A 23,363-nucleotide genomic window follows, 5' to 3' on the forward strand; every position below is an offset into this window, starting at 1 on the left:
AAGCTTTGACATCAGAAACTATCCGGCAACATCCGAATCAGCGCCTATTTGGTGCCGGTAATAGCCGGTAGCTCGGGGACGGAAGCATCCCCGAAGGCGTTAATGAAGCTTTGACGACGATGATCGGATACGGGGTCCGGCTTGCCAGGACAACTCATTGCTCTTCCGTTTCGAATGACGCACTGGAATTTGGTAGTTGCGGCACCGCTAATGACCAATAGTGATTAGACTCGGTGGTGAGACGCAGAAACAAGCTGAACAGCCCGGGCATTTGGTGCTGCAGGTAGCTGTGAGCTTGTAAGTTGTGGCGTACCACTTCAACAACCTTCCCGCGCAAGGATGCCGACCTCAAGTATGATCTGCCTGGATATTGAGAAGCATGCTTCGCACTGTACGTTTCAGCCTTGTTCTAGTATTATTACTTATCTGTAACAAGAACACTTAACGGAGGGCCATACTACTTCTTTCAGACATAAGACTACGATTAGCAGAAATTACATGATATTATAATACTCGAAAAATAAATAGTTTCCTGAACTAGATTTGTGCCTCTAGCTAGCATCTTAAAATAAATAAATGAGTTAAATACATCGATGAACGAGTGGGATTGAATATCAGAGCGCAGAGTAAGCCTCTTGAATTTGGCTCAAGTGATATCCTACGCAACAAGATCAGACAGGGAGGAACACATAGAGAATCCATCATACTCAAAAGACTGCAGCTTCGCCCTAACGGCATCATATCCCTCAACCCGTTCTCGAAAACACTGAGCATACCTCTTTCCTCATCAGTAGGCGGAATACTTGCGGATCTCGACAACCGGAATGCTTTCAAGGCTGTTAGTTCTTCCAGGATTACCTGACTCGCAGACACCCAAACTGTCTATGATTAACAGGTTCAATGGTGTTTATATATAGCAAAGAAGGAAATCAACGTACTCCCATTATCGGATTAATAACTTGGGTCGCATTCCCGAGGCGGACTGCATTAACCATACGAAAGATGGCTTGGGCTGAAAGGAGAACCTTCGTCTTCGATTCCGCGCTATTCTTCGCGAAGACTCCATGTAGTTGAATGATAGCAGTGTAGGTCAAGCTATGGATAATAAATAAGGTGCGCATTTTGGACGGAGTACGGTCAGTCATCTGATTCGGGGGTGGGAGATTGACTCGCACTCTCTCGAGAAGAGTGTCCAGGATGTTGAATGCTCCATAGAAAGTAGCCGATTCTTGAGAATTCATGTCTATATAGAGGAATTAATTGAGGCAACATAGAAAGAGTAGCGAACGAACGCGACTTCCAAGTTCCAACTAAATCATTGGAACGCTCCCACAGCAACGATGCTTTAACGTGAAGACTCTTCATCGACATTTCATTTCCTCGAGAGCTCGTCATTCCCCTAAGATAATTGTTCAGTGTGCAACGGCCCTTCATCCCTGCAGGATAGCCACCCTGAATGATTCTAAATTAAAAGGATCAGCCAAGTAAGATAGGGCTGACTAACGCTCTCATAGCCTTCGATATCAAGAGGCCAAGGTGTATCTACTTGAACCCTTGGATCATCAGATGGACAGACGAGATTCGTTGGAGACGCCAGTGCTACCGCCCAACACTTGTCGAGAATTATCATGTTCCAGCATGCGTCGACTCGCTCTCCTTCTTCTATAGGATCCTGGGCTGCTCGTAACGCTGTGATCTCTCTCGGGTCGATCTGATCGGAGCGTATTTTATCGATCCTCGAGCTTACGGCCAACGAAACAGCGTTTGTAATATGGTATTTCCCCTCCAGGAACCTTCCCGAGGACAAAAAGTAATACGCCAGTAAACATTCGGTTTGAATGGTATGGATTACTTTCTGTGGATGGTTACCCGCGAGGGAACTGGATACTTGAGACAGCGAGCGAGCCAGCAGAGCTTTCTCGATTTCGGTGGGTGTCGATGAGCCCGAGAGTTTAGATCCCCAGAGATAAGCGGTGGTCAATAGTGCGGGTAAAGGACGGGAAGGATGACCTATGGGAGCGGGCTGAAGAGCAGACGTCCGAAAGCGTGTCGGATGGAGGAAAAACCCGAACTCGGACGCGAAAAATAGAAATTTATCGAGTCTGAGTCATAAAAAATGAGATCACACTTAAAATAACCTGAGCTTTGAACGTACAAGACCACTTTGATTTCTGAGGGAGGCTCAGGCAGCGTCCACCAGTTTTGCCGAGAGGCGTCAGGATGGTGACCTCGACGGCTGGAGGGCGAAGGAGCTATGAAATCATCAGAGAATGTCATTGACTTCCACGTTATTTAGATCTTACTAGAGACACGGGTCGGTCCTGTAGTACTTGCCGCACCTTGCGTGTAAGGCGAGTGTAATAAAACGGAGGTTCCCGCGGTTTCGGGGTTCTCTAATTCTTGAATACGGGCCTGGACGCGACCAATGTTTTCTTCTAAGATCTCCATTCGTGAGCGTCCTTGATTGTCTGTATACTGGCAGTCATCCGGTCGACGTGCTCGAGTACATGGGCCACATACAGGACGCACTCCGTCGCATCGCTAGACGATGAAAGTTATGAGCGAGGGCTGAATTAACGTAGCAATCACTGACCATCTTTCTGCGGCGACAATGAAAACAGGCCTGTCCTCTTTGTAGAGCATGTCCATGAGATGTAGAGCTCATCGTGTTTATTAGTATTGTAGAAAGACGCGGAGGAGAGAGATGATAGTGAAATGTGTCCTTCAAAGCACCAACCTTAAATATCGAGCAGGCATTTGCCTGGATGCACCGGAAGGCACTTCCAGTCAGCATCCTTGTGCAAGCTTGTGGAATTGAAACCTTCGGTCAATTGATCCTGCCCGTACCAACCCTGTGAGTCGGGAGTTTTGAGTCTTCAGTCTATTCTTGCTCGAAAACGAATGATGGCTGATGCATGATTGAATATCGAGAACCTCCTCGTCTTCAGACGGAATGACGACTGAGATGATGTGCCATAGATGATTCGCTGAAGGGGGATTTATCAGAGGTATACACAGCCTAACGGCCTGGTGCAGCAGGGCCACAGTGGCTTCCAGCAGCTTTCCGGAATATAAGGATACCTACGACAGCCTCGTTCAATGTACTCAATTAAGACTGGAATGGATCAGAAGCCACGGAAACGGTACAAGGACGTAAGAACGGTAATCAGCAGGTCCCGAAGAGTTGTTACTGTAAGGGGAGTTTCCGCCAAGTCGTAGGTGTACAGATAGAAAGGGGATGTGAGCAGCGCCAGAATAAAAAAGGCATGTTTCAGGGAAGCTTGCAGTTGTCGCTCCACATACCTTTGGCAATTGGAGAAAAAAGTAAAGGCTAGGAACTGCCTTTGCTATTGTCGGTCGAATGTTCAGTGTTGCTAATCAGTAACGAGACGATATTGATGCAGTATGTGCTTCTCGACACACATCATTAAAGGGTCTGTCGCCGATTCAGATCAAGCTATGAACGATTTTAATAGACCAGTGCATAGCGCGTCTGGGCTTCTGAAAAGTTAAAACAGGACGGGAGTTCCGCATGGAGATCAGGAGGCGGGACGCTGTGCCATTGTACGAAGCAGAGGTACTTCGTAGCGTTGATCGAGGGTGGTTGATATGTGACGGAACATGTTCGGCTCGATAGCCGAATATATGCCGGATGTTCCAAAGGTTGCCGTCCCGGGCCCCAGTTGCGGCACAAGACTTTAGTCAACATTATGTCTGTCACCTCTGAACCTCGTCAAGCTAAAGGTCAATGTCACTTCTGGTGCTATTCCGTCATTTAATATTCACGTCTTTTATACAGGGCTTCATTGCTTCTTCTCGTAGCCTGAACTAATATTTGTTAAGAAAACTGAATTCAGCCGGCTCTTCCGCACACTTCGCCGATTATGTCGGGTCTAACTCTACACCTCCTACTCCTGGTTGGATGAACATTTGACTTGTCATTTCTAGCAAGAGAATTTATCGAAGGCTTCACAGTTACCCTTGATGCGCCCAAACTGACTCGTATGATGAAAATCTACTGCTAGTGTCTACTTCAGTGTTCGGCGTTCGACGTTCCCCCTTGTCAATCTAGAGCTTAGGAACAGTTACTATTAGGAACCGGCCTTCTGCGGCCATGTGCAAGAAGCCAATTCCTTGAACGGATTCCTTGTCAATATGGGCTTTTGGACTGGTAGCGGGCCGCGGTTGCGGGACATACTTTTGTCGGAACATACAGCGACTGGAAAACGGCTGTAGCTAGGTATTTACCCTTGTACCTGCCACGCAAAGGGACGCCGTGATTGCAAAATCTCTTCCACTCGGTGCTGCCGCCTGAGGCTTCATTAGTGGAGGCCGCTATAGTACTAAACGTGATAGTACCTCTGGAAGAGCGAGACCAAGACTCGGGGCCGTGACGTTGCTTTTCCTGAGTGTGCTAAAATGTCTGCTACTGCCAAAGACGTCTCCCCGGCCAATGTTCATTCACGCCTACCTGAGGCATGGTGGGGCTCGCAATCTTGATATTCTGATGGACGTTGAAGCACCGGTCTCTCCTTCGGCAGGTCATCGTAGGTTATTGACACTCCAGTGGAGACCGAAAACAGTGTCGTCTACGGCACTGTCCTTATTCTCAAGGAACTGCCATTCAAGTGGCTTGTCGCGGTTTGTGCCTATTCTTAACGAGCTTTTGACCTCAGAAAGCTCTGACAACTAAAGCTATGCCAGCGCTATTCAAGAATATACAGTGGAATAGCACTACCTGTTGGGTGGGTGTCACATTTAACAACCGCGACAAGATTTTACCGATGACCGGTACAATAGCTCCATTATGGTGTTGCACCGACATCGGTATGTATCTGTGATTAAGCTCTGACTGATCTTATTCTTCTTGTCAGACCTATGGTTTGGTCTGATGAATCCTGCGGCAGCGCTTTGTCTGGTACCCTTGAAACTAAGGTTTCCCTTAATAATTCCTGGCGATTATACATTTTATTCCGTGGTTACAAGCCTCTATGGCGTACGTTCCAGTTCACACACAACGCATTGATCTCCGACTCCGGGGATCCTGCCCACCGGAGACGGTATCGTCACTTGCCCTTCAGCGAGATCCCCGTGTCCAAGACTTCGGACTGCCCTCCTTGTCCAAAACTTCAGTAGTTCAAGAGTCACTACTCCAACGTAAGAATGTGTGTGCAAAAGGGCTAGGTCCAATCTTGGCGGCGCAGCTGGGCGCTTCAAGTTGATATACTCTTCCCGTGGAACCCTCGGTATTCACAATCATCGGATATAGCGGAAACATGTATTTCTCTTCCTAGGTCTCCGACCATGCAATCTTAGCGTCCATGGTATCCCATAGAAGAACGCCTCCACCCTGGCGGTGCCAACGGCGTTTATCGGGGAGCTGATGCGTCGCCTCTTTTTCTGTATAAATAGTCTGCGAGAGATCGATGATTTGTGGCCCAAACCTTCCGAAGACTATCGCAAAGAGGCTGAACAAGTTGAGGATGGCCATATGTCAACTCGTTTAATCTAACTCCTGATGCGACTTACTCTTTTCGAGAGAGGTAACCTGAGCTAACTTGTTTCAGCGCAGTTTGCATGGTGATATCCACAGATCGTAATCAATTAACCGGCGCTGGCGCTGAGAAGCTTATTCAGAATACAGCGCGCTTATAGCCTTTATAGGTAAATACTGTGCTGCGTTCTTTGCACACGAGGTTTCGTTCCTTATTCTGTTCCCAGGGCAATACCGTGGAGATCGGGATATTAACATAGGCCTCGAGTATTTATGGGGGTATAACCCACATCCGGAGGCTAGCAAATGTTTCCTGGTGTTTCTGGGACTTATTTGCGAATCGAAATTCTCACAACAATGAATCGTATCAATGAAGCTGGGAGAAATAAAGCACCCGGATCTCGCAAGGGCAGTAGGCATTCGAGTTTGAACTCGCGGAGCAACGATAGGCAAGCAAGAATGACTGAAAGGCGGCCTCGCTGCTCATCGACGAGACCAGACAAGCGTTACTATTCCTAGTATAACCCAGAATATGTAATTGAAACTATCGTACACGGAATATAAAAAGAACCACATTCAGTATGAAGGCTAGCTAGATGAACTACGTCATTCGGGCATGGTCTTTCGTATCTCGGGAGAATCAGTATCCACCTTCAAAGGACTGTTAGTCAGAATGCACAGCAGAAGAAACAGATATACGACCTACTCGATGTTGATGCGCTTTCAAATCAGATGTTGAAGGCTTTGCTGGTTCCAGCTCGCGACCGGCGTCTCCTTTGCGGCCGGCATCCACCCGCTCACTGCCGTTCTTTTGTAATGGTTCAATGGCTACAAAATTATACAATCATGTTTGGGGGGCGTAGGCAGACCATGAGGTTATCTACTCACACATTATTTCGTTAATTTGCGAATGACGTCTTGTTGTAGACTGTAAATTGCGGGTATGATGCATCCCGGACAGGGTTCTCGTTGGAACATAAGGAGCTGGTGATAAGCATAAGAATAATAAAGGCTACTCTGCGGACGGCTACTCACATTCATACTCCATCATTTGTACTTTGTGCCAATCTCTACCGAGAGAAAACATGAGCGTGGAATGTTCGGGTGATAGGTGATGGGAGAATTACAAGCCAGGGTAAAAGAATGGATGCGCCTTGATGATGCGCATCGGTAAACGTACATCCGGGTTTTTTTCCATGAGCTACCACGACATTAGCGTTTGGATAGCAGCAAAGAAAGTCATTCCACCTCTTGTATCAGGCCTTCGGCAACTTCTTCATTGCGATGCCAAGTTGCCCAAACAGACATGGTTATATCCCCCTTGTCATTGAAAATGTCCTGGATCAGAATAAGGCTTCAGCGGACCAGGAGACTGAAAATAGACACACATAGTTTCTGCGCGGACAAAGATACATCTGAAGAAAAACGACCCCCATAGCATAAATGTTGGCAGCGTGTCCAGAATAGTACGATCTTCCGTCAAGGGCTTCTGGAGGAATATATCCGGGTGTACCCCGTCCTCCCGCCTCAAGAACTCCGGACCCTATCTCAGATAGGCTAAAGTCGACAAGGACCAGGTGCCCTTGCTCAGTGAACATGAGATTTTCCGGTTTTATGTCACAGTGAAAACAGCCATAATGATGCAGGGCTTCGACAGCAAGGACCTAAACCATTCTATGCTCAGTGACACACTCACTGTGGGTAAGGGAAGAACATCATACAATTTCAGCTGCATGGTGTCTTAATTCTGTCATGTTCATGACCTGATTGGAGTCTGTTAACTCTTCCAGGCGATGCGAGAGAGAAATATAGTATCGTGGCTGTCAGTTGAAGATTAGTATAACCATTGTATGGGATTTCGGCTAGCGCACCATGACGAGATAGAAATACTGAAGGTCTTGAAAGAAAGACAACAAGGTAGGAAGGAAAGGGGATCCTGTTGCACCCGCAAGTCTCAACGCATCGCGTTCCCTACATATATCGGAGATGTAACCATCCTCTTTCTCACCCTTAGCCACTGGGACACCATCGATGAGTAATCGTGTCCTGTCGACAATTTTGATAGCCACAGGGCGGTCCTTTGATCCATCGTAAGCTAACCTGACTACGCCATGGGACCCTCTACCGAGAACGCGAGAAAACCTGTAGTTGTGGCCGTGACATTTAATGCCATGACGAAAATGGCTTTTGCGCACGAAATATTCAAGTGTCGCGGTTCTGCTTTGGATATCTGACTGAAAATGCTCAACGAAGGTCGTCGGAGGTTGGGGAGTGGCAGTTGGGGTGTCACTTTGGATGTTGGGAGTGGCAATATGAGAGCTGTCGCGACAGTGTCCGAGTCCCATAGCATCGATTACAATTTGTTGGATGACTTTGTCGTGAGCGAGAGCACCAGCCGCATCTGAAGCATGAGTGGCATTGCCAAAAGTTGAGGATTTTCTTCGGGCGCTAGACCCTTTCAGTGTCCGTCGGCGGAAATAAGCCTTGAGCTGTGTGAAGGAAGGAAAAGGCATCTGGGTGAGGGGAATGACCTTTTGGACGGTGGGGGGTAAACTGAAGGACTATTGTTCAAGACCGAGCCATTTATACATGCCGCTGGTCAAAGCGCCCCCGGCCCTTGTGTTTGTTCTTGCCATTCCGATCGACATTCTCGTTCAAAGGTCACTTTGAGTGGTGTGCTACCGTCTGAAATACAGTGAACGATGTCAATGCATAATCTTTCATCACCTATTATCCAACAAGACCTTGTCCGCTCATTGGTTCCACGTGGTCGATACCAGGCAGGAATTTGGAAAAGGACAGTGGTAACGGTGGCATTGGTGCTCCCACGCCGTCGATTTAGATTGAAGTGACGCAGTTCTTGACATTGTCGACATATGTACTACTTATAATCTCAAAAGACCAACAAGCTCCCCGAGTCTGGATGCGATTTCCTTGACAGTAATCAGTGCATGTCAACCATCAAAAAAGGATACCAACCTCTTGTGCTTCGTTCACCACGTCCAAAACCGATCCGGTCCTCCAGAATTCGTACGCGAACCATACCCCGAAGGTAACAGTTGACAATCCCGCCACCACCCGCTTTGTCACCTTAATACGCTTCTCTCGCTTTAGTTGCTTATACCAGTTGTTTGACGCGACAGCGTCATAGTGTTCAAAATATGTCTTCCTCGTCCACCACCAAAACAATGGTGCGCCACCGGGAAATACACTCGTGATCTTCCCGTCCTTTCCGCTTCGGTACCACGAAAGGCAATCCGGGAAGACGGAACGAGCGAGACGAGCTTGAATCTTGGTGTTCCATTCATCCGTGGGCTGATGTTTGACTGTAAAGGACGATACAAGTCCTTCTATGACTGGTGCTACCAACGACATGGCATAATTGGCCTGAGAACTAAATTGAGATGCGGAACAGAATTTCAAAAGAAAGCTGATAGTACCTGGACTTCTTCGGTAAAAATTACAGATGTATGACCCGTAATCGTGTTCGGACCTGCGTAGAACAAGACACGAATTCATTAACGGAGTTTAATACAACGAACAGTGATCAAACCTCCGATGATATAGAAGTTCGGGAATCCAGGAACTGTGGTTCCGCGATATGCAGTCGGGCCGCCTTTAGAAACATAATATTCCTTGACAGTTTGTTCGTTGCCACGGACATGGAGGGGATAATCATCCTACAGATGTTTGTCATCTTAAGCCACGGGTTCGATGAGGACAGAGTAGATTCATACCGTGATGAACCCCGTGGACAGAATGATAACATCGAATGGGAACTTCTCGCCTGTATAAGAGACAATTATAAGAGACGAGGAAGAAAAAGTGGACGTACCGGAGAGGACTCACCTGTCTTAGTGATGATGCCGTCTTCGACTACGGAATCGATGCCATCCCAGTTGAGTCGCATGTTCGGGCGATGTAAAGACTCGAGGTAGAAGCTATTGAAGATGAGCCGTCTACATCCGACCTCTGTTGAAACAAACATCAGCAGTAGAAGTCGTGTTCGAAAAGTAAAAGTACTGACTGTACGTTGGTATGAGTTTATCGTGATACTCCTTCGGTGCAAATGTCTTGATATAAAAAATACTGAAAGGCTTTAAAAGTCATGTGTAAATATCCATCTGGGTCCATGGAATGGTACGTTACCTTCATAAGCCAATCACGGAGGAAATCGTTCCCAAAAACAAGCCAATAGCAAGTTTCCATCTAACGACCAATGATCGGGACTGTCTGTAGCGTGGTGAACAGCCGACTTACCTTGACGCAATGATAAAAACGATGGAGCAGCATGTTGAATGGGACATATTTGAGCAAGAATTGCCACACAGGACCATATGAGTTGCGAAGCTGTTTAGGTAGCTGTGTCAAATGTTGCATCAAAACGAGAGGCGCAATTGTACTCACATTCCATAACACCCAATACGGAGTCCTGCAGAATTCTACGATATCCGTGGACGGATTCTCGGAAATGACTGGAACAAACTGCGTTCTGGAAGAGGAGCGATAAGACGACATGATGAGTAGACATCTTGTAAGACCCACGCCGAAGCACCATTCCCAATAACCGCGACCCGCTTGTTCTTCAAAGAAACCCCATGGTCCCACTTCGCACTATGAAACATATCGCCTTTGAATTTACTGAGCCCGTTAATATTAGGATAATGCGGTTGCTCCAAAAAGCCAAGCGCAGAAACCAAAATCTTCGTGGTGGACGTCGACTCAGTGCCAGTCTTCAGATCTCTCGTAATGATGACCCAAACTTCTTTGTCCACGTCCCAGTCGGCTGAAATGACACGGGTGTTGAAGACGATTTTTCTGTACAGATCATTCTTTCGTGCCATCTCCTGCCAGTACTCTTGGATTTGCGGCTGATAGGCGAGCGAGTGCGTCCAATCATGCTTCAGGGACGTGGAGTGAGAATAGAACATCACGGCAATGTCCGAACCACACCCCTTGATTAGATGAGTGATTCTGGTCAAGATGAGAGTGGCCCCGGCGTACCGGATACGTGTTGTCCTGCCAAGATGATAGGAAGAGCACAAAGCACGAAATAAAGGCGATAAACATACTCTCCATGTCCCTCCAACATCAGACGCCTTCTCATAGATCTATTCCAACACTGTCAGCATTGGGGTTACGGCTACAGACCTGTGCCTACCGTGAAGTTTTCATACTCGGGAAACTTTTGTTTCAAAGCAATGGAAAAAATGATGCCACCAATGCTACGAAGGGGATTCAGCAGGTTTCCTCATCATCCAGTCAGATAACATACCCAGCGCCAACAATGACTACCCTAGGTGAATCGTTAGACATCCCAAGTATTCTGGCAATCTTCGAAAGAGTCTTTGCAGAGGAGGTGGGGGGAACGGGGGACTGGACGCACTCCCCGAGCCACAGTTTAAATGGGTTTTGGAACGGTCTTGTGATGCTGCTTTGAGAATCCGGGGAAATTTGTCGCCCAAAACAACGTAATGCGTATCTCTTGGTATATACGTACTGGGATAAACCGGTTTTACTTACTCGCCGCTTCCACTTTCTCGTTGTTTTTGTGTCCTCTTGACCTTATCCGACGTATCACATGTGTCGATAACCGTGGTTGAAAATCCGGATGCAGAGAGGAGGAGCAGACAAGAACCGAAAATCAAGGGCCACATAGGCTGATTGGTCCTTCAAAAGGGTCCTTTGTACTAACAGACGACGTAAAGTCCTTCCTGAGACGATAATTGAATCCTCACGCACCCTCGTGTTGTTTTCTTCCAGTTGCTCCAGCTTGCCTTTAACCCTAATGTCCTCGGTCCTAGCTTTACAGTACAGGTAGTTCTCCTCCGCTAATCGCATGCATCTATCAACTTGAATCCAGAATTGATGCGAGAAGGTGGCGCCAAGGATCTCAAAGACGGAATTGAGACTCAGTGAAAGCGGCGATGGACGCAAATGACAGTGCAACTACCGAAGAGACTAACCAAAATGACGACGTGAGTAGGTAAGCCGATAGCAAACAGCCATTGCAAGTACAAAGTGAGATCATCACTAGATCTAGCGCCGCCCAATCTCGCGAATTCAACAGAATGGAGAAACGCAGGCCGACCTTTTGTGCGATGAGTCCAGGATTCGCAGTAACGGTGGGATCAAACTCCATCGGGTCATTGGATTCTGGAAAATCATGATGTTGATTACTATAACGCTTCAAGGAATGGTCATTCTTTAGTCATTCAAGTAAACATAGAGCACAGGCACCACCACCATCATTGGCCGAAGATCCGCCTGGTGAGCCCCAAGAACAGAGGGAACTATTCCTTGCGGAGATTAAAGACGCATCGATGTAAGCCGCCCATTGTGTGGACGCGTCGGAGGCGTCATATTCACCGCGAATTGGCTGTAATCCGGAGATATCAGTCACAACATAGATGATGGCATGAGAAAAGTACCAATATTGTCAAAAGGATTGCATAGAGACGCGAAGCAGATGTTAACATGGTGTACACGTTGATGCTACATTATAAAGACTATACAGTATGGCTACAAAGATTAGCTCTAAACAAGCATCAGCATCTCTTTCGGATTAGATTATGACGATGTTAACTCACGAGTAAATACAGGCACACTATTATCCACCGATTTCTATGCCGCTTATTTTGACAGCGAGTTTGAACGGAAACGGAGAGATTCCGTTGTGTGTAATAGGAGGCACCACAGAGCGTCCTCTTTCCGATGATGTATGCGTGAGCATTGTTTGAATTGATTTCGTTAGTGTTGCTGCTAACGTCGAGTCAAAGGTGAGTCGATCTATTATCGTATGCATAATCAGGGCCTATGAACGGAGAGGGAAGGGGGCTTTACCTCTATCGAGCGGTTGCCGAATTTCTGCGTTAATTATCCTTCACACGACGGTCAGCAAAAAGGTAAGAAATTTTAGGAAAAAGAGGGGCACCATTGCTCCCACGGAACATCCTCTTCTCCACCGCCATACACAAACCATCCCTTCTTCTGCCGTTTCTCCGAAAATGTCACCAATATCTTCGGAAATTTCGACGTCAGTCCTAGAAAAGAAACCAGGGGCTAGTAGTCATGCACCTGACCCCGTTTACTACCACCATTCTCGATGCTCTTCCAAAACAAGTCCACTTTCTCTTGTACCATCTGCTCGACTTCGGGGTCTGACACGCCGGGCTGGCGAATCCATCGTGAGCTTCAACGAGGTGGGATTGAGAAGTTGCACACCATCGTCACGTCAAGGACTTCGAATGTTTGCGGCTTGACGATGCCAAATAGTCTGTGAAACAGTATCGAGTGTAGCATTGCGCGGAGAACGTCCTTGGTTGTTGAGCGGTCTAGGACCTGAATAGATGGGTTTTCTGGTGATTACGGAGACAAAAAGGCATACCAGGTCAATCGTAATAGTGGATAGGCTGGACATAATATGTGCTCGAAGAAAAAAAAGACAGAAGGAGATGGAGGTAAAAGGCAGAAGGGACGTCACAGCCACGCACAACAAAAATCCGACTACTTCCATTGGCAAGCCACATCTTTTTCTACTGGACTCGAATCGACAGCAATTACGCCACAAAAAACCTGTAAGGTGACTCTAACTACGAATCCTTATAAAGGACTCTACGGCTAGTTTGCACGGATGGCTAAAAATGGCCTTTTCCCACTTTCTTGTCGTACTTCTATTCGCCTCCCCCCTAGCCAATAAAGTTGCTGAAGCATTAGGTAGCAGATAATATCGCTGTCAACTGGTCTTTTGTGGGCTCAGTAAGGGTCTGTCAGGAGACCCCTGGCGTAATAGGCTTCCTTGATACGGAAAACATAGTAGTTGCAAGCGCGATGGCTTGATCTTTCACAAATCCTTTAACTCTCAAGACTCACTCGGAGAAAATCAGAAGGTTGGTCATTGTACAACTGGCGAGATGGCTCCTACTTGCCAATGTTACTCCAAGATCCCTGATTTCCTGGGCCGTAATAGACTGGGCGAATGGAAAGACTGAGCAGGGAAGCACCTCTCCTTGTATCAGGCAAGCAAAATCCTAGTCGCAACGAATTCAAAGCACAATGCGCCAGGGCATGCGTCTGTTTCATCACGGGAACTCACATACTGTACTCGAAATGTCTCGGCGTATTTGCCTCGTATTCCCTGCTAGCTACCTCGATCCTCTCCTGGCAGTCCGATGGGTTCTGGTACTAACTAAATATGCTCGTTTCGTAACCTACTCGTTATGTGCTTCTGGTCTCTATGAACGGAGCCTAGAACTATTTATGCTGGCACATATTCGTACGGTAAGCTCCACAGATGGTGAAATACCATGTCCACACCTTCCACTTCGCCGTACCTAATCAACGAAATATAATTCTACGTGCTATTGGCTAGAACTCCAGAAGCACCTCCAAATGCCAGAGCTTTCAACGACTCTTCTAAAAACGCTTGCTGCCATTCTTTTGATGGCATCTTCTGCCGCTGCCAGACTTTCGAACCCTGTCGTACTTTCTCGAACTGCGCCAGTGAGTCTACCATATCTAGGGGATTTGACTTCACTGGGTCGGCTACGCTCGCGCAGCTATCCCATTGATACTCGCAGATAGTGCGAGTCGTTCCGAGGAATCCGTCGACTTCAATGAGGACATCAATAATGCAGGGGCTGTCTGTACCGCTTCCATTGGCATTAGTAGTCCCGCGACAAAATGTACGTATTTTTATACGCTATGATTGAATGGAACTCTGACTGTGCCTACGGATATTTTGATCATTGGCACTGGCCTCGTTCGTTTAACGTGAACATCAAAGGCAACGACGATGGTATATGTATATCTTGTTAATGGCTTTGGCTCGAATGGTACCGAAGGGCCTGAATTTATCATCGACTATGCTTTTCCGGAGTGATTCTATACCATGTATGACACGACGAACTCGGAGGTTGGGTTTGCTGCAACTACGAACACTTATGTTGAGACCAATTATGGGTTCCCCTTACTCCTGGCGCCAGAAAGAGTCTAAACCATTCGTGCAGGAATACATAGTGACGAGCAGTTCGGACTGAGGAAGGCACTAAAGTTAAAGTAAAGATCATTGTAACATATTTTTGGGAAATCATCTATAAATACAAAGAATTGCATGAGTCTGCGGGTCGTCAGGTCGGGTTAAATAGATGCCCAGTCATCAACCAAGGAAATGGATGCGGAAAGATTAACATCGAGCACGTCCAAACTGTCGAAGCTGTGGTACGCGTCGTAGGTGGAGGATCCTTGGGTGAAATCCGTCGTAGACGCGGTAAGTGGAGACAACTCGACGTTTTCTCCCGCGGCTGTGAACCAAAAGCAGCTATTGATATCAATATCGGACTTGAAACCGAATTGAGAATCGACACGGGAGTAGTTGGGCAGTTGGGGGGGATTGCTGTACTAAAGAGAGTGAATCAGCAAGCGATATGCAGGGGTAAAAAAAAGTTGGCGAACCATTTCTAGGTTAGGAGCGTCTAGGTCGAATGGTGAAATGTCGCAGGTGGGGACGAAATCGTCTTCCTCACCGCAGATAAACTCTCCCTGGTCCTGGGGAGTAAGGAACTGGAAAACCGTGGTAGATATCTGCTCCTCGTCGGCAGTGGCTGAAGAAGATGGGGTCTTGCATGTATCACTCTCCATCGTCTTCTCCAGCTCCATTCCATCAATACCCCCTCCAATCAACGTCGCAATCTTCTCGCACCTACTAACCTCCTCCATGGTATCGCGACTCTGACTCGTTGTCTTCCTCGTCTTTTTCCGCCGCGACACCGGTGTGAATTTGTAGCCAGGATACTTCGCGAGATGTTCCTTCTTAGCGCTGCTGGCCATGTCTCTGTAAACCTGCTTCTCAGCGGGTGGTAAAGCTTTCCAGAGTTCGCCACAGGTACGGCTGATCTCGCGGTGATTGCGTTCGCGTATGGTATCTTTGTTGTCGCGCCAGTAGTGGGAGCGGAATATCATGAACGCGTTGGGGGGACGGGGGACGTGTCCGGGAGCGCGACGATGCAAAGGTGTGTGACGGCGAGGGGAAGGAGTGTCGGACTGAATTGTGGAATGGGAATCAGTAGACGGTGTCGGTGAAGGTGCTTCGGATACTGGCGTAGTGAGGTACATGAGCAAGTCGGTGGCTTCCCAGCCTTCCCCTACGACAAAATGTTATAATCAAGACGCGACAGCAACTACATAGACTCACCATCGTATCGGACTGGTACTTGACTGGACAAGCGCCAAGATCGACGAGTAGTCATGGTGCGAATTGGGGCCATTGGACGCGTTTTTAGCGAGGAAAGAGGTGTATATGAATTCTGAGAGGCTGTAGACTCGTGCAAGTCAAAGGATGGGGCGAATGAACTGAGGAAATATGCATTTTCGCACTGGGCTTTTGACGGTTGTGAGCGATTACCTTAAAGGTGAGCGTAGGAATTTCACCACTCGTTACGAGCACGTCGTGGCTGCCTCGAGGCGTGAAAGGGCAGATTTGTCGTAATTCCCCTTCCTTGTTCACAAAATGAACTCCATTCGGTATTTCCATCAACCATCAGTGACCCATTTAGACCAACTGGCACCGACCAACCTCCCTGCCCTTCACACTTTCGTGATGATGGTCACGACAATTAAGATGACGTATTTATCTCGTGTCTTGATCACCTGTAGGATAGCAATATCTTCATTATTCTGTTATTTCGAGTCCTTCGGGCTTTCAGACATAAGAGGCATTTGAGTAGATCCAATAACTTGTCCAAAACAATTGTATTTTTTTACAATGCAGCCTTTGCATTTGCCTCTGCGGCAAACGGGTAGTCTGTATAACCCTTTGCAACATTGCCGCCAATGTAAAAGGTCTCCCTGTCGTACGGATTTAGTGGTATATTGTTCTTCAGTCTGCATACCAAATCAGGCTACCAAGATGATTAGTATGAAAACAGCGAATTTGGACACCAACAACTCACGTTTGCGAGGAAATGTCGACCGAAAGCAATGAGGTCATTCTTCTCATCGGCAACCCTGGTAGCCGTGGCTTGATCATAGCCACCCGCTGATATGACAGGCTTGGGCGCCCAAATTTCGCGCAAGAAATCATTCTCTTCATGAGCGTCGATGTCGTCGAGGTTTCTATCGCTCGTACCAACAATACGAGGTTCAACAACGTGGATGTAAGCAAAATCAGGATATTTTTCTTTAATCTGAGAAACGAGGTACGTGAAGGTCAGTTTGGGATCCTTCATTGCCATGTCTAAAATGGTCCTTAGAATCAGACATGGATCTGTATCAACAGAAGCCTACCTTGGAAGGAATTCCAGGGGCTAAGGCGATATCCAGTTTTATTTGCGCCTACGGCATTCACGACGGCATCAACGACCTGTAGCGGAAACCTCACGCGGTTCATGATGTTCCCGCCGTACTGATCGCTCCGTCTATTTGATACATTCTGCGTGAACTGGTCGAGCAAGTAACCGTTCGCGCCATGGATTTCGACGCCGTCGAATCCCGCTTTTATAGCGTTCTGTGCGGCTTCCGCATAGAGTTGGACATAGTCCTGGATCTCTTCGACAGTCATAGGCCGAGGAATAACCTTTTGTCCGGTCAAAGGGATGTCAGAAGGAGCGATATATGGGAAGGAAGGGTCTTCCGCCGCCAGAACTTCGGGATATGCAGCCCGACCAAAAGCCCAAAGTTGGCAGAAGATGTAGCAGCCTTTGGCATGGACGCGATGTGTGATCTAGGAAACTAAACATTGAATAATGATCCTGCGATTGTCATGGGTGCTTACCGACTTCCATGCATCTATCTGTTCTTGATTCCATATACCGGGAATGTGCACCCAACCTCCTGCCTTGGCTGCAATGATTGTGGCTTCGCCAATTAGCAGTGTCCCGGGTGTGTGTGAACGCTGCTCGTAGTAGTCACACATGACGGGGTTAGGTACGTGGGTGGAACTTGCTCGGAAACGCGTCAAGGGTGCTCCTACAACGCGATGTTGCAGGGACATTTCACCGACTGTAATGAGCTGGAACAGCTTCGAGGGTGCCATGAGGGGGAGATCAGAAGTTTCGTTTGACGAGAAGGCAAGTAAGGGAGGAATTATAGCTAACCACTTGTCTAGGCATCATGAAGCAGTGATCCCCGTCTTGATTAACTGCTACCACCATCATGATTGTCATGGATATCGGGTCTTTTCTGACTTGAGCGTGAGTCAACACATGCCTGCTCTCGGCCTTCTCGGTCTTGACCTCGGCTTACCGGTATTTTCTCTTATTTTCTCTTACTTTCTTTATTCTTCTTGCTGATACTAGAATATTACGGAACATTGTAGAATTATAGTGACTCAATGCCTTACTAGTAGCATATAAATATTGTCGTTACCATTGTATTAGAATCTTAAGCTAATTTCACTCCTCTTCGAACGTCCACTTAACTGTGTGAACTAAGCAACCTTGATCGGTTACGCCAAGCGCTTACCAATCAATTGCTTTCCGACTACGCCTAGCGCTTTTCGGAAACCCTGTCAGTTACGCCTAGCGCTTGTTAGCACCCTTACGGATCCCTCTTGGTGGTTGGAACTCGGCTTTCGGACATCCTCGCTCGCAACTTGGGTTTTACTTGAGTATTCATTACTTCATGTATTAGCTCGAAATACCCTAATCCTTAATAATGATATATGCTTCATGCAGCTGTGTTGAACAATTTAAAGACGGGAAGCAATGATGGGCGGAAGTGGTAGGAACATTGCTCTGGCAGGCACAAGGTGTATGTCCAGCATCATCATGAGGTAGATCGCAAATATCACAAATCTTTCTGCACATAAATATATGAGATTCACGACAAGATCAAACCATATCCAGTGCTTACCATCGTGCCCCCCTCCCCCGCGTAGACACCCTAGCTTTTTGTAGCACTAGCGAACAGAGATAAAAGGCTATTATAAACTAATATTGCGTGAATGAGATTTCACGTTGATTTAAATTAAATTAAATACTTAAAACAACTAATTAATTACTCTGGTCATGGGAGACTCAAACATGGCAAAACTAATCGCCACCGCACGGACCGGGTGAATCACTGCCGGCAACGCTTTCACTGCAACTGCCACTGGTCACATCTCCCTTTTTTTCTCTTTCTCATCGTGCGGTGCCCCGTAAAAACCATTGTTTTGAACGAACATGACTAACATGTCCTCAGGATCAAAGCGTTCATGGGAAGGCAGGGAATCCAGCTATCGCGAGCATAAAAAACCAAGAGAAGATACCAGAGATTGGAGGGATGTCCACTTGAAGACCTCGACTGGGCACTCTGCGTCCAGTGTTAGTGGCCGCAGAGGTAGTAATGGGCATCGCCGACGGGATACTGATCACAGTCGACGAAGTACTAGTCGACCTCGCAGGGACCGCAGTCGTCGTAGGGAGGACCAGCGACATGATAATTCACCTCGACAATATCGATCCCGCTCTCCAAGAAGCAATGGCAATGGGAGGCATGACAGCAATGAGCTGGAAGAAGGCGAGTGAGTGTCGTGAAATTTGACGGCTTCCCAATGGAATACAATCTAACTAGCATTTTTAGGATTTCTCCACGCCATAGCCCTCCTACTGCTCCAGATCCAGCACCGGCGCCGGCACCGTCTTCTTCACTAGCTCCAGCACCGTCTTCCGAACCTTTGCCCGACCTGCAACTGGATATACCGGCACTAACAGAAACCACCTTCGATCCTGAGGCCGCTCGAAAGGCTCGTCTAGTCAAGTGGGAGGCAATCCGTGCACGCTCGAGTGTGAATACGAGCGTTAACGGGACTCCCGCACCGGAGATTAGCAGTGCGGTCCAACCGCCCCCTTCTTCAGCCGTTTCTGATCATATAACGAGCAGTTTTAGCCATACATCTCTACTTTCCAACGGCTCTAAGGCGGGTGCGTTATATCTCTCATTGAAGTAGGTTTTATACTGACACGCGTCCGAAGATAATAAGCGCACGTCTCTGTCGCCATCACCGACTCCAGGAAATGATTTCGAGCTCGCTAAGGATGACGAGGCGGAATCATCACAACGCAAGACACAAGCCGAGAATTCTACCCTAGATGGCGCGGTTCAAGTCTCTGCGGGTGATTACGACCCTAGTCTAGACCGCAGAGAAGACGAGCAAAGACGTGTGTTCGGTCCTACTCAAAATGAACCTGAAGTTATGGAGGTAGATGAGGAGGAGGAGGAAGAAGAGGAAGAAGAAGATGTCGATGACATGTTCGCCGTCGCCACGACAGAGAAGAAGCCCAAGAAAGTCAAGAAAGTCAAGAAGACGGTCAGTCTCCGACTGTACACTTTTTTACCCCACTAAGATCTCCCCACAGAATCCCACTGCCCCTGCGCTAATAACAACCACTCTGGATTCTGCAGCTGACTCAGAAGGATATTATTCTGTCATACTTGCGGAACAGCTTGACGGCGGACGATATCAAGTGTTCTCTTCTCTCGGTAAAGGAATGTTTGCCAATGTCGTGCGTGCGCGAGTACTACAGGGCGATGGTGACGCCGTCGGAAGAGAGGTCGCAATAAAGATCGTTCGATGTCAGGAATCCATGTATGTTTGTGCGGCTTCGTGGTAATGATTTGCTCACAATCTGTAGGTACAAGGCCGGTCTCAAGGAGGTTCAAATTCTCAACAAACTAATGCAAGCCGATCCTGACGACAAGAAACATATTGTCAGACTAGAACGGACATTCGAGCACCGAGGCCATCTTTGTCTCGTTTTTGAAAGTCTGAGGTGATCATAATGCTTTTTTTCGGAATGATCTGTTTGTTGATTTTTCTATCAGTATGAATCTACGCGAAGTTGTCAAGCGATTTGGCAAAGACGTGGGTCTAAATATACGGGCTGTTCGGGCGTATGCACATCAACTATTCCTATCCCTTACTTTATTGAAGAAGGTGGGTGTAATGCATGCGGATATCAAGCCAGACAATATCCTAGTAAGTTCTGTTTTTCACGTTCGTGAGCGTTTTCTTATCCCCGCTAGGTGAATGAAGCGAAAACCGTACTGAAACTATGTGACCTTGGGTCTGCGTCTGATGCCTCAGAGAACGAGATTACTCCTTATCTCGTTAGCCGATTCTATCGTGCCCCGGAAATCAGTTGAGTGATTGTCTTATGTTTACAGATAACCGACTTACCGGCGTCCTTTGTGTTTTAGTACTCGGGGTTCCCTACGATCCTGCTCTTGACATATGGTCCATGGGCTGCACGCTCTACGAACTATACACGGGCAAGATACTTTTCCCCGGAAGATCAAATAATCAGATGCTCCTTCTCATGATGGAACTAAAGGGCCGGTTTAACAGCAAGATGATAAAGAAAGCGAAGTTCGGTGATGTTTATTTCGATGACATGGGAGGCTTTGAGAGTGTCGAGCGTGACCGAGTGTTAGGAACCGTCAGTCGCATTTATCCCATAGTGGACTAAAATGCTGATCCCAGTCTTTTCAGGACGTCGTACGCAAAGTTCACATCTCAAAGCCTACGCGCGATCTTCGTGCCCGCCTCATGCCGCCCGCGTCAGTCAAAATGAAAGATGATGAAAGCAAACTGCTACTCTCTTTCATTGATCTTCTTGACAAGTGCTTAGCGTTAGATCCTTCGCGAAGGATCACTCCTCGGGAAGCTTTAGCTCACCCATTCATCCGAGGATAGATAGACGGAAGTGGGCGAGTCCTTTTTTTACGTGGTACTTATACATATGTTGTACTTTTAATCGTTATCGCACCTGATTTAACAGCAGTAGCCGTTGAAGATCAGCGTCCGGATTTCACACGAACCGACTTGGGCAGCGATCGCCGCTGTCTACCAACGGTGCACGTTAGCAAGACATACCCGTCTCCCGCTTGTCACCTTTCGCAATCAAGGCACGGCAACAGATATTATTATATATAAACCGAGTCAAAAGCATGAGTCGTTACAGTGTTATGACTTCCTGCAGACTTGCACCAAAGGTCAATGATGGAAAGCCATTGCCGTCATTTGACGAGCTTCCCAATTTCCACAACTACAAAGGTTGTGCATGGGGATTATGGGGAGAGGACGACCAGCTTGGAACTGTCAATTTGCTGACTGACGATGTGGTCAAGCAAGCGGCCACGGAAGAGATCAGGTATGAGTTATCGTTATCCTTTCATCATACCACGGTTATCGGGATGGATGCATAAATTAGAACGGGTCAAAGCGTATCGTTGAATTGGTGGGTTGCTTTGTGTGATCACTTTCTTTGTGCACTTTTCTGATGTAATTTAGGCCAATCAACTTTCCGGAGAAGGTATGCCTACGCTATACTCCCCCGGTGCCCGTCGCTGACCGACTACTATTGTAGCCGTTATTCAAACGCAAAGCTGCGCAAATACTCATGATGCCTGATGAGCAAGGATATGCTCACCGAGAAGATGAGATAGAAATGGTACGTACGAGGAACCCCCTGGGTATTTTAAGTACATGCCAAGCTGCATGAAACCAACAGGACACACAATCGGGTTCGCAGTGGGATGGTATGACCCACTTGGGCGTCGTGGACCATAACGTTTTTTACAATAAGTGCGTTGTTTCCTTCCCTTTACGCGTCACCGTGATTCGAACGAGACTCCATGTCAGTACTCCTAAGGATATGCTGCTAGGTGGCAAGGTTCCCATTCCTAATCCTATGAACGTAGATCCACGATTGTCCAGGCTAGGGATCCAACGTGTGTCAAGGATGATCTCCGTCTTGTACGTTTGTAACCATAAATTCCACTCTAGACTGGGCAGACCATGGAATTTGCGGTCGGGGTGTGTTCCTCGACCTCGTTGATTTCTATATCTCTTCTGGAGATCCTATACCGTACGATCCCTGGACCAGTTATGCGATCAAGGTGCCGGAACTCGAGGCATGCGCTGCGAAGCAGGGCGTAAAGTTCAGGACAGGAGATATTCTGCTCATCCGTGTAGGCCATATCAAACGTTACAACGAGTCGTCGCAGGAGGAAAAGGATGCTGTGGGAAGCAGGGACGAAGAGACATTGTGAGCCGTTTGCTTGATGCTGTGCTCTGTAAAATCCTGATTGTTCTCTGACAGGGCCGGGATCGACCAGTCAGACGATATGAAGCGTTTCCTATGGTAGGACGAGTGTTTTTGTGTGCGATGTTCCAGGAACCTCACTGTTGAACAAGGGACAATCACTTTTCCGCTATCGTCTCTGATCAACCTGCTTTGGAGGTCTGTGCAATTTATCATGTGATTGCCCAGTAATTTACGTGGATCAACGAAAGCGTTGGCCACCACCGACAGGTGTGCCTCATATTCACCAGGTACGTCGCTGCGCTGTTGCTGCTCCTGCAAATCTTTCTAACTTCGTTTTAGACGATCTTGGGGTAAGCTTCCAAAGCATCATCATTCTGTCTGGCTCACGTCTTGTCAAGTTTGTGGGGTATGCCCATCGGTAAGTACACAGGATAACTCACGCCAACGTCGCTCATTGTTCTTTTTCATCAAGGTGAAATGTTTGACCTAGAAAAGTTGTCGCAAGTCTGCAAGAAAACGGGTCGATACACTTTCTTTTTCTCGTCGTGGCCTCTTCCAATGTACGTGGCAAAACTCAGCAATGCTGATCGGAAACTAAACTTGAAGCTGCTTTGTCAACAGCATCGGCGGCTGCGCCGCGCCTCCCAATGCTGCCGTAAGCACTTTTCTTGTCATTTGTTGGTGTCCTTTTGACGACTAAGTAACAGGCAATGTTCTAAATTCGGGGTTGCGTAGCGGATTTGATCATATAGAATACGCTTGAAAGAATGCCTTAATATGCGTCGTGTTAAATTGTTCTGTCTGCACTTAGAGGCGTACGAAATATTCATGTTTAACACCAT

At 47.4% G+C, this 23,363-nt stretch overlaps 8 protein-coding genes across 8 annotated transcripts; 2 read left to right on the top strand and 6 right to left on the bottom strand.

Annotated features, from left to right (window-relative positions):
- Positions 1-417: 417 nt before the first annotated feature.
- Positions 418-2,999, bottom strand: EV420DRAFT_590404 (uncharacterized protein). The gene is made up of 8 exons (XM_060482717.1): positions 2,594-2,999; positions 2,304-2,541; positions 2,156-2,252; positions 1,505-2,102; positions 1,293-1,452; positions 939-1,243; positions 708-882; positions 418-658 (listed from the first exon to the last, which is right to left on the bottom strand). The coding sequence occupies exons 1-8, from the start codon at positions 2,792-2,794 to the stop codon at positions 615-617; spliced, it is 1,818 nt and encodes a 605-aa protein (XP_060328763.1). The 5' UTR covers positions 2,795-2,999; the 3' UTR covers positions 418-614.
- A 2,838-nt stretch (positions 3,000-5,837) lies between these two features.
- On the bottom strand, positions 5,838-8,007 carry EV420DRAFT_1694625 (kinase-like domain-containing protein; the record flags this gene model as incomplete). Its single annotated transcript, XM_060479391.1, has 9 exons — positions 5,838-6,145; positions 6,201-6,322; positions 6,383-6,478; positions 6,530-6,564; positions 6,622-6,695; positions 6,743-6,832; positions 6,883-7,158; positions 7,216-7,314; positions 7,366-8,007. The coding sequence occupies 9 exons, from the start codon at positions 8,005-8,007 to the stop codon at positions 6,101-6,103; spliced, it is 1,479 nt and encodes a 492-aa protein (XP_060328764.1). The 3' UTR covers positions 5,838-6,100.
- Positions 8,008-8,641: 634 nt separating this feature from the next.
- On the bottom strand, positions 8,642-10,715 carry EV420DRAFT_1240725 (uncharacterized protein; the record flags this gene model as incomplete). Its single annotated transcript, XM_060466632.1, has 13 exons — positions 8,642-8,881; positions 8,935-8,987; positions 9,048-9,174; positions 9,232-9,281; positions 9,344-9,466; positions 9,522-9,591; positions 9,644-9,703; positions 9,755-9,856; positions 9,914-9,986; positions 10,040-10,449; positions 10,499-10,513; positions 10,567-10,605; positions 10,656-10,715. Coding segments are annotated over 13 exons (1,422 nt in total), but the record flags the coding sequence as incomplete, so codon positions are not given.
- Positions 10,716-12,019: 1,304 nt separating this feature from the next.
- Positions 12,020-13,301, bottom strand: EV420DRAFT_590679 (uncharacterized protein). The gene is made up of 7 exons (XM_060482718.1): positions 12,882-13,301; positions 12,719-12,835; positions 12,572-12,667; positions 12,429-12,514; positions 12,338-12,375; positions 12,085-12,283; positions 12,020-12,031 (listed from the first exon to the last, which is right to left on the bottom strand). Exons 1-6 carry the CDS (start codon positions 13,008-13,010, stop codon positions 12,105-12,107), a joined length of 645 nt encoding a protein of 214 aa, XP_060328766.1. The 5' UTR covers positions 13,011-13,301; the 3' UTR covers positions 12,020-12,031; positions 12,085-12,104.
- Positions 13,302-14,632: 1,331 nt separating this feature from the next.
- EV420DRAFT_1644897 (uncharacterized protein) lies at positions 14,633-15,741 on the bottom strand (the record flags this gene model as incomplete). The annotated part of the gene is made up of 3 exons (XM_060477703.1): positions 14,633-14,893; positions 14,948-15,636; positions 15,687-15,741. The coding sequence occupies 3 exons, from the start codon at positions 15,739-15,741 to the stop codon at positions 14,633-14,635; spliced, it is 1,005 nt and encodes a 334-aa protein (XP_060328767.1).
- A 384-nt stretch (positions 15,742-16,125) lies between these two features.
- EV420DRAFT_1554954 (uncharacterized protein) lies at positions 16,126-17,797 on the bottom strand. The gene is made up of 4 exons (XM_060473628.1): positions 17,265-17,797; positions 16,778-17,213; positions 16,444-16,727; positions 16,126-16,392 (listed from the first exon to the last, which is right to left on the bottom strand). The coding sequence occupies exons 1-4, from the start codon at positions 17,523-17,525 to the stop codon at positions 16,252-16,254; spliced, it is 1,122 nt and encodes a 373-aa protein (XP_060328768.1). The 5' UTR covers positions 17,526-17,797; the 3' UTR covers positions 16,126-16,251.
- Positions 17,798-18,654: 857 nt separating this feature from the next.
- EV420DRAFT_1621449 (kinase-like domain-containing protein) lies at positions 18,655-21,167 on the top strand (the record flags this gene model as incomplete). The annotated part of the gene is made up of 9 exons (XM_060475696.1): positions 18,655-18,995; positions 19,055-19,395; positions 19,447-19,781; positions 19,831-20,060; positions 20,107-20,244; positions 20,297-20,450; positions 20,498-20,612; positions 20,672-20,910; positions 20,964-21,167. 9 exons carry the CDS (start codon positions 18,655-18,657, stop codon positions 21,165-21,167), a joined length of 2,097 nt encoding a protein of 698 aa, XP_060328769.1.
- Positions 21,168-21,321: 154 nt separating this feature from the next.
- EV420DRAFT_590896 (uncharacterized protein) lies at positions 21,322-23,359 on the top strand. Its single transcript, XM_060482719.1, has 15 exons — positions 21,322-21,624; positions 21,685-21,711; positions 21,765-21,786; positions 21,841-21,924; positions 21,985-22,058; positions 22,116-22,204; positions 22,260-22,521; positions 22,576-22,617; positions 22,671-22,716; positions 22,770-22,808; positions 22,861-22,871; positions 22,920-22,939; positions 22,994-23,081; positions 23,143-23,176; positions 23,229-23,359. Exons 1-15 carry the CDS (start codon positions 21,422-21,424, stop codon positions 23,238-23,240), a joined length of 1,053 nt encoding a protein of 350 aa, XP_060328770.1. The 5' UTR covers positions 21,322-21,421; the 3' UTR covers positions 23,241-23,359.
- Positions 23,360-23,363: the final 4 nt, after the last annotated feature.

The sequence above is a fragment of the Desarmillaria tabescens genome (assembly GCF_030435595.1).
Source record: "Desarmillaria tabescens strain CCBAS 213 chromosome Unknown EV420scaffold_26, whole genome shotgun sequence".
Taxonomy (NCBI): Eukaryota; Fungi; Basidiomycota; class Agaricomycetes; order Agaricales; family Physalacriaceae; genus Desarmillaria; species Desarmillaria tabescens.